The following is a 10757-nucleotide window of genomic DNA, read 5'->3' on the forward strand; positions in this document are numbered from 1 at the left end:
AAAAAATCACGCTGGCTACGAAAAGCTGCCTAATCAGTTTGAGCTATAACAACACAATGTATGGTGGGGTTGTTTCTCATTCATAGGTCTACAAAAAAGTCCGCGATGTTGAATGTTAAGGATAACATACTATACCCATTCTTAACTTCTAGAAAAGATCGGGGCATATTGGGACATTAGTTGCCTGTGGCAAGAAAAGTACAGCGAAAGACAGTATCCACTGTATTTTATTGAAAAAAAAAAAAGCTTGTAAGTACTAAAAAATTTTTTTTTGCCAAAAGCTTATTATTTTTCAGATACGAATAGAGACATATTATTTTGTTTCTCCGCCTGTTGTACAGTCAGCTGCAAAAATATGTATCGAGAGAATCGTCTCATAAATATGGTACTACGCTCGTATTACACTGGAATAAGATGCTATGGGACATATTATTGAGTAAGATGTGTACACCCATATTTTTACGCTTGACTGTACAGATGTAGTGCATAATTATTTTCCATCGTATTTTCACGGAAACGTACGAACGTGTTATACAATTTAAGTCAGTCTCGGTACGAAAAGTACTGAGGTTGACTAAAGTAGCATTACAAATACGAACGATCCCGAGAAAATACGATGGAAAACAATTATGCACTACATCTGTATGACCCGTATACTCATAGTAAAGTATGCGTAGACAACTGTTCAAATAATGGCTCATTAATAATAATAAATAGTAAACGCCATATCGGCGTCTTTCGTATAAAAGTACAGAGGTTGACAATGCAAATTAATGGTACCGTAAAGAGCTGATCTGATGATGGAGACACGACAAGACAGATGAGGTGGGCATAGGAACTCTGTGATAAAACAGCGCAACCTAATTCTGTTTGGGGTTTTTAGAATTGTCTCGAAGAGTATAAGTTGCTTGTGGTAAGAAAAGTACAGTCAGCGATAAAAGCTTGTCCCAAAAATTTATTTTTTGCCAAAAACTTATTATTACTTTTAATCATATTTTTTGTCAAACTGAGTAAGAGGAAAGCAAGTTCATAATACGTAATGTTATATTATATAGGGTGACGAGGGAGGGTAATGTTTTTCAATGTGTTTGCGACTAAACACATAATAATAATAATTTTAACTCGTGTACCTATATGATGTTGTTTATATGATGTTTGTCAGGTCTAAATAGGTTATATATATATAAATTTACAATAACAATATACATAATGGATATATACAGAGGATTACTATAACTAATCTCAAATAGGTAGGCCCTTGAGACATTGTACCAAAGATAAATATATTATTCATATTTTTCATACCTATTGTCTATGTTTCATTTGTCACTTTATATGTATATTTCTTTTGCTAGTTAGTTGTCATAAATCTTTCTTGGAAGCCGGTTGTTTCGTTGCTCTCCTCAGCTATCCCTAAATAAAGTCCCAAATTCCCGTACAAATTAAATTCTGTTATTAGATCTGCCAGTTTTCACACTGAGTATATAACTGACAGACGAGAATAACATTATATGTGTTTTAAGTCGATTGATCCTTGTTTACGTTATTTTAGAGTAATTACTTATATCGTTCCATACAAACAATGCATTGCAGGATGACCTAAGCCACGAAATACTAATAGATAATGATTAGGTAATATTTCAAGTACCGTAAAACCACCCAACTATAGTCCAAAGCTCCCAACTATGGTCCACAAATAAACTCAATTTTTCTCGTTCAGGTGTGTATTTTACTATATTTTTGTAGTTCTAAGGCAAAGTATGTTTATAAATGGAAGGTAAAACTAGGAGTAAACCAAAAGGAACATTGGTATAGATACTTAATTTCCTTTTGAACTTGTGGACCATAGTTGCAGTATTGGACTATAGTTGGGTAGTTTTACGGTACAGATAGATAGTTCTAGTCCAAGATTCTGAGATAAATTTATTTTATTACTCTTAATACTTTATAAATTTAATTACTCAAAATATGACTTATTAAAACTAATCATTGAAGGGAAGATTGAAGGGAAACGAGGACGTGGGAGAAGGAGAATATCATGGACAAGGAACATAAGAGACTGGTTGGACGTGGGCAGTACAGAGAAACTAATTCGCATGACTTCAGATAGAATGGCATATAGACATAAGGTCGCCAACCTCCGGGATGGAGAAGGCACTTAAAGAAGAAGAAGAAGAATACTTTATAATGAGATGAAAAAGAATAAAATATAATTTACTATAACTTATTTATAGTAGAATAAGTTAAGCTCTGGTGGCCTAGCGGTAAGAGCATGCGACTTGCAATCGCGGGTTCAAGCCCCGGCTCGTACCAATGAGTTTTTTGGAACTTATACACGAAATATCATTTGATATTTACCAGTCGCTTATCGGTGAAAGAAAACAGCGCGAGGAAACCGGACTAATCCCAACAAGGCCTAGTTTACCCTCTGGGTTGGAAGGTCAGATGGCAGTCGCCTTCGTAAAAACTGGTACTCACGCCAATTCTCGTGATTAGCTGCCAAGCGGACCCCAGGCTTCCATGAGCCGTGACAAAATGCCGTGACAACTCGAGGAAGAAGATTTATAATAGAATAAGTTATGACCATGATAAGTTGGCAGCGATTTTGATAGCCCAGCCTGTGCAAGTGTTAAGTAAACGTCATACTTTCATGCATAGAAGTTTGACGTTTAAAATAACACTTGCACTGTCTGGGGCGACAAAATTGCTGCCAACTTATCTTGATCTGTCCCTCCTCTGAATCATTCTATTAAGTAATCATATTTAGATCCTTAAAGTTGGACCAAGCTAGCTCCACATGACATGTCATGGCGATGTGTGGCATGCCATCATTAAAGATAAATTTCTAAAATATGACGCTTATAATGATAATGACATTCCCTCACATTGCCCTGTTCGAGACGGTGCGAAGTTAGCAGACGGACTATAGGTATTTCTCAGGGATGCATTAATATTTATGTTTATTAATATTAATACTTTTGACGACCGGTTTGGCCTAGTGGGTAGTGACCCTGCCTACGAAGCCGATGGTCCCAGGTTCAAATCCTGGTAAGGGCATTTATTCGTGTGATGAGCATGGATATTTGTTCCTAAGTCCCGGGTGTTTTCTATGTTTATATATTATAAACATATTATAAATATATATTTGTAAATATTTATATATTATATATATCGTTGTCTAAGTACCCTCAACACAAGCCTTATTGAGCTTACTGTGGGACTTAGTCAATTTGTGTAATAACGTCCTATTTTTTTTTTTTTCAATGAGATGAAAAGAAAAAATATATAAATTACTCTTTTACTTGTAGTGGAATACTTTAGGTGTTTTTTTAAGAGTCCCCGGCAAGCTCTGCCTTATTTCACCTTCCCATACAAACGGAGTTTGGTTCTCATTTTAAAACTACGTGTTGTATTGTAATGAAACTTTGCGTATATAATGACATGAGGTATATCTAGTCCTGTAATTACTTTATATAGAGCAAAAACAAATTACGTATGAAAAACTTAAATTAATGTATTTTATTAAGTATGGTAACTGGTACATTTTTTTTTATGGTAGAGGAGGCAAACGAGCAGACGGATCACCTGATGGTAAGCGATTACCGCCGCCCATGGACACCTGCAACACCAGAGGGGTTGTAAGTACGTTGCCGGCCTTTAAGATGGGAGTACACTCTTTTCTTGAAGGTTTGAAGGTCGTATCGGTATCGGTAAACTAATTACATGACTAGATATATCTAATTCTATTGCAAGTACAAAGTTTCAGAGCAATCTAGCGAGTCGTTTTAAAATGAGAGCGTAACTACGTTTGTATGGAGAACCAAGCTTGCTGCGGACCCCTAATCGTATGGCATTATACATACAGTAGGTAACATATCCGGAGAGATCATAAATCTGACTCCAAAGAATTAATTCCATTGCGAGCTTCGTTGCTATTAATGGAATTAATTAACTTTGCTTTGCCGTTATATAAGGTTCAATAGTAAAGAATGCTTTTGGCATTAAGTCCGCATTTTGTACGATAAGTTTTTCTATTGGGCAATAATAATTTTAAAAAGATTTTTATTTTATTTCGTTCCATAAGTGCTCTGAGATAAAACATAATTTTTAATTTCTCCCTAAATACTGTGCCGACAATTAGTCACAATTTCCCTAATCATCATACGTTGGAGGTACGTTCAGAGGCAGATATACCATGTAAAAACGCATACAGATTTATATTATCTTTAGCCACCATGTTTTTACTTGATACACTACTCATTTAACTTCAGGACCTAATCTTCCACTGCCCATATAGATAATTAAAAAAAATTATGTGTCTGCTAGTTTTTTTTTTACAATGATGTAGTCTTTTAAGCCAAAAACTGCTAGATTTTTTTTCATAGGCTCTTTTTGACTAAATATTATAGGACAATTTTGCACAGACCAACCTGTAAGGCTAAGATTGTTGGCTCTTTATCATTTGTCACCATGCCTGTCACGTTCTAACAAGTATGTAAGTGCGAAAGTGACGCATGACATGACAGGTGATGAAAATGCGACCATGATACAGCTCCTGATCCCACATTAAATAAATAAATAAAAAATAAATAAATATTATAGGACATTATTACACAAATTGACTAAGTCCCACATAAACTCAATAAGACTTGTATTAAGGGTACTTAGACAACGATATATATAATATATAAATATTTATAAATACTAAAATACATAGAAAACACCCATGACTCAGGAACAAATATCCATGCTCATCACACGAATAAATGCCCTTACCAGGATTTGAACCCGGGACCATCAGCTTCGTAGGCTGGGTCACTACCCACTAGGCCAAACCGGTCGTCAGTAACAATAAAATCATAAAAAAGTCATTTTCAGTGCCAGTTTTACCATAACATTAACTTTTTATCCAATTGGCGAGAGGTCGCACAGGACCGAGAAAAGTGGCGCTGTCTTCTTTCGGAGGCCAAGTCTTATTTTGGGTCTTTGAGCCAACGGAGTAAGTAAGTTAACTTTTTATGAAAAATACATATGAAAAATAAACAAAAATATTTTTTTGCCGAAATTTACTTAAACTCATATAACGTTATTACCTTTATTTGGCCTTAGAAGTGCGTGGTTAAAATCTTTCGGGTTCCTCGCGTTACACTGTATATAAATACTTATATATACATGGAAAACATCCATAATTGAGGAACCAGGATTCGATCCCGGGTATAGTTGTGCCGTTGTCGATAATGTTCTCTGTTTTGTATGGGAAATGTTCTCACTCGAGAATATTCTTAATCCCGGGACATCCTGCTTCGTAAGTTATACTACCAATCGGGCTTAGAGGCCGTCAGAAAGAGGTCCGTTTGTGTAAAAGGTTTTAGTCTTATCCTCCGGAATAAACGACATAACATCAAGATAGCATTTAGAATTTCGTAGCACGCTACGTTTATGTATATAAAGTACATACAACCTTCGCGTCTCGCATTTTACATATCAAGTATATATTCGGTTAATTTCGAAAAGTTCAGAATGTCGAGTAATTCCAAAAATTGACTAATTGGATGGAATTATATGTGATTTTCGGAATAAACCGGAATTTTAAAGTACCTAGTCGGATCACCCGAATAAACCTTGCCAGTAAAGAATTGGGTGGGTCCAAGGAAGACCCTTGGTGGATAGTGGTATGATATGGCTGAATAAAACGTCGAAATTAGTTTATTCACCAAATATCCTGTTATAAAATATTTCATTACCGAACAGATGATTTTCATTTATGATTATTGATTGCGGTTGCTTGAGTTTTCATGTACATATTTTCAAGTAACAGAAAGTTGTAGTAGAATCATTGATGTAAGTAAAAGGGGTAGATATGTGACGTTAATAGTTGACAAAACTAAAATCTGGTCCAGCACCCACTCATTTGCAAATACTACACACCATTATAATGTACATGTGCACAACGAGCAACAGGGATAACCAAATATAGTTAACAGTGCTGCGCAAGCGAGACCCCTATATTTTGCGTATTCCTCGAGGTGCAACAGAGAAAAACTAATAACATTATACAAATGTGTAGGCGAGACGTACATACTTCTTACATTGTCGTCTTAAAGTGATATTAAGTCATTTCGATTTTTAAAAAATACAATGATTTGATATTACCTAATCTTAGACCGTCTCTCACTTCAAGCAAATATCTGAGCGAGCGAGTTACACTGAGATTAATATCAAATGATTGACTATCATATTTTTAAAGCATGAAATTGACCCTCGTTTTTTACTTCTGAAACCCTGGTCGACTATTCACTATGTTCAACTAACGTGTCGCCTCGAGAAAACCAGTATAACGATATGATCTCAGTTGATAGGGATCTCGAGGTTCCACTTCTGATGGTTTTTCGGAAAAGACAAGTACGCTTGACAAGAGATAATGTAATCACTGGTAATTCGTAGTTACTCCTGGTATTTATATATTCCAATCGTTCACCGAGCGCACGACTCAAGATAACCAATATAAAAGTGTGAACCTTGTTTATTCATAGTTACGATACGTATACGGATTCACTTATATTGGACAAGTTGTAAGTCATGGGAATAAGCGCCTTCAACGGCGGTCTTTATTAGGTAGCGTCAGGAAACAAATATTTATAAAATATATACGAAATTAAAATAAATAGGCACTTTATTTATTTTATGGAAAACAATTTTTTTTTCGCTAACACATTAAATAAAATATGTAAAACTGTATGTATTTTATATGTAAAACCGATAGTTTATCTATACAATTAAAAAAAATATGCGGAGAGGGCGGTATAAAAAGGAAAATTATAATGTATGGAGAAAAAAAAATTGTATCAAAAACGAAACCGAGCATCATTTTTAATTTTCACAATTCAATCGCTAGGCATTTCCACAGCTGCAGCTCGTTTTAAAATAGAAATAAGTGAAAGCATTTTCTCTAAACGTTATAGTTTTCATTTTTTTAATGTTAATACTGATTTTGAAGTTATATTTTTTTTAATCATTCTCTATCGAAGGCGAAATTAGCAATGTCCCACTTTTCTCGATTTGAGACGGCAGCGTGCCCTTACATTAGAATGTTCAATTTAAAGTATTCGTTCTGATTTTCATCGTTTTCATTTTCATCACCTTAGTTGCTCTACAAAGAGGACAAATTAAAACAAATACTCAAACGGTAAATACGTAGTTAGGGAGTTTCGTTCTGTACCCCTAGTGTAAATATTTTCGACAACGAAACGTTACGTACGCGTTTGCGTTAAGTGTCATTTTGTATGAGATTTTTGACTTTCCAAAACGTCCCGCTTGGCGCGCTGTTCAAAAACCCATACAAAATGACACTTAACGCAAACGCGTACGTAACGTTTCACTGTCGAAAATATTTACACTAGGGGTACTGTTTATAATCAGCAGTTCCACTACACTAATTGCCAGTTTTTGGATGAAAATGCTTAATTTGTAAACAAAAACCACAAAAATCACTATATGTGTACCTATAAGACTTTAAGTGTTCCCTCAATTCTTCATGGATTCCATCATTAGAACTTTGAACCCGGGACGGGATCATCGGCTTTATAGGCAGGGTCACTGCCCACTAGGCCAGACCAGTCATCATACATTTTACTTGACAAATACAGATGATTATTATTTATTTCTTTTGTTTATGATAAAAGGTTAAATTTGATTGATCTAATATCTGTTCTAAATATTTTTACACAGTTTTCAACATACATAAATACATCTTAAAACTACACTATAACTCGCATATTAAAATTGTAAATCGAGCTCTCGTTAAAAATGTTGTCCATAGTTTTCCTATTGTTGTACAAGTACTATTTAGTAATTTTTGATGGACTATTCCCGATATTTGGATTTCAAGTTAATGCAAGATATTGTTTTAACAATACTATCAGAAAAACTGAATTTTTGGTTAACAACCGGTTATTCGTATATTAAAATAAAAACCGGTTACATTCTATAGTTTCAAGGAATAGGAGCACATGATTTAAAAAGTTGCATTATTTATAAAAAAAAATTGCTGACTCTACAATGCATGAAGTGGGCAGGCCTACTTGACACTCGGATAAACGTGTTACTCACATGGGTAATGCATTATTTAGCTGTCGCGCTCACTCAATAACAAGGAAATTTTTAATTTTATTTAGAAAAAATTATGTTTTCAAATGTTATAACAGTACTTACGAATGAAAAGTGATACCGTGAGCTTTGTTTTTGTGCTTGGAGCTATTGAAGCACTGGAAAAAGGCGCAACACGGCATTCTTTGGCAATATTTTATCGAATTTGATGACAATGTTGACACTTCAGCGTCACCCGTACGACTAATTCAATATAGGTCCCGGAACCTATATTTTGTGGCTCACGATCGAGCGCCTGGTACCTCATCTACCCCTATTACGTACATCAATGAGTAGAATCTTTAAGTATCTCAAAATTGCGTTTTTAACCTGAAATTTTCCATTTTCACAGTGACATTGACAGATACAACGTAGTTTTATTAAGTCAATATTTTCATTTCGTTTTTCATTCTATATAGCTAAAGCAATTTTATTTACTATCATCAATAAAAACAAACCTAGACTGGTACCTTCAGAACCTAATCGATTTATCAATATAGTTTTGACGTAGAGCAAGACAAGTTGTGACACAGCTGAAATTACTGAAATTCACGCTTAGAACAATACGACGTATACATTTTGTAATTCTCGTAATCGAGTTGTTTTAAAGAATGGAAAGACTAGATTTTCTTTTACAAGAGTCATGGCACAGATTATAAAACTCTTGGCGTGTCAGTTGAAAACAATTTGACGTGTACACTCAAACGTGGCGTTTCGATTTTCGAAGTGTTTCAACGTTTCGTGCTACTGCTTTTGGGTGTGATAAGGTAAATCGTCTACCTGATAGGGTTCGTCAGGTTTGCCCGGGTAGCTGGCGCTGCGGCGATAGTCCGGAGGCCGCGGCGGGGCGGGCGCCCGGCGCCACGGCGCGAAGGCCGAGGGCTGCGGTGGTTGCGACGGCCACCGGTACTGCGGGGTGCGTCTAAAGGGCGCCCTGTACTGTCTCTCGTCGTCCACACTAGGGGCCCCTGGGTACTGTAGTTCCCCCATTGCACGTTGTATCGACGCGCAGGCCGCGCGTCAACTGACGTTCTAAACGTTCTTATCGTTGGTCGATATTGCGTGCGCATACTGCTGTAACGCCCCTCATACAAAACACCATAAGCGTTCTATTCACGCGCTCTGTTACGACATTTTGATGCGGGCGATATGTTAGCTTCTCTCCAATGGACATATGGAGTTTCTCCATTGAAAATGACCTGTACTTACGCCTTTTTGTTTACGTATAAGTGGGTCTAGGAATGATAAGGCGTATGTACGGAAAATGTGTTATGGAGGGGCGGTATTTTGAAGCTGATGAAGGTAGAGCAAGTTGGTGCAGTCCGCACTGCGAAGATTATGTCAAACACTGGGCTTTGGTGTTGTCAGAGTTGTTTTTTATCTGAAATAGGTCGGGTTTGGACCTTGAAGGCTAGCTTAAAGCTATTTGCCTGAAAGTTCTACGTTGTGAAAACTATTAAGCTTAACAGCGCTTAAATCGACTGATTTTAGTGGCTTAATCTTTTTGACTTATCGAGATTAATTCGACTTCTGAGTACTCTGAGAATGTATACCATGATTGAGTAGATAGGCATAATAAATCAAGAGAATGCAGAGATGTGATTATGTCGAATTTCGTACAGCTAATTTACTTATTATCAAATATGGCCTTTACGGTTCTTTTTTAAATGAAAATATATTATGTCGGCTTCTGTCCGCGACTTTGTCTGCGTGAAATGATGGAGATGATTGATATTAATCTATTATGTCCATCCCCAGGCCTCAAACTACCTACGTTCTAAATGTCATCTGTCCTCTAATGTCATCTCAAAACTTCTGCGGTTTAAGCGTGACAAGGTAACAGACAAACAGACTGACAAGACTTTCGTATTAATAATATTTATTTATTAGTAGGTATCATGCATTACAGCTTTTCTATAAGTGTGAAAGAGCAATATTTTACGTAACCGCCAAATTTAGGTCAAAAGTGCGCTAACGCTAATACGAAACCAAATGCTGACCTTTCATGGCTTCGGCTAAACAGATTTTCGTAAAATTATTCACACGGATAAACGGAATTGTGAGAGTTATCAAAGATTGTGTTATTTTTATATTATCTAAAATTATGACAAATATGCATAATAATATAATACCTAGGGGTATTTGTATAACAACTATACTTAGCTGTTCTTATACCTATGGCTCTACAAATAAATAATATGGTAGATGGATAGATAGATAAACCATTTATTCGCTTGCCACACAAATAAACGAAAAATAATGGAAACAGTAACACTATAATAAAAATTAAATAAAAAACAAAAGGCATCAATAAAAGGTAATATAGGTGTTAGTCCAGATAGGTTCCTTTATTTTTGAGCGGCTTGTATGTGAGTGATTTTTTTTTATTTTTTTTTTTCAGAAAGCTACTACCTAATGTCAAATAACTAATATTGGTTTTAAAAATGTATTTGCATAACTGCCTAGATGTAGGTACCATAACTGCGATGTAATTTTGAACAAACATATCGAAAAAATATTTAGGTAGGTTCATTTAACAACCTTACCATCCACCATTTATAGTTCCATAATCATAATAACGTTTGATGGCTTACGAATAGGTACGCCCGTTA

At 35.6% G+C, this 10757-nt stretch overlaps 1 protein-coding gene across 1 annotated transcript in view; it reads right to left on the reverse strand.

The window, feature by feature from the left end:
* Positions 1–9215, reverse strand: part of LOC133532426 (translational regulator orb2) — a 130485-nt gene extending 121270 nt beyond the window's left edge. Inside the window, exon 1 of the mRNA XM_061871091.1 lies at positions 8926–9215. Coding sequence (XP_061727075.1) covers positions 8926–9135 — 210 coding nt within the window. The 5' untranslated portion in view covers positions 9136–9215. The remainder of the gene's footprint in view (positions 1–8925) is intronic.
* Between the last annotated feature and the right edge of the window lie 1542 nt (positions 9216–10757).

This window comes from Cydia pomonella, chromosome 27 (assembly GCF_033807575.1).
Source record: "Cydia pomonella isolate Wapato2018A chromosome 27, ilCydPomo1, whole genome shotgun sequence".
NCBI lineage: Eukaryota > Metazoa > Arthropoda > Insecta > Lepidoptera > Tortricidae > Cydia > Cydia pomonella.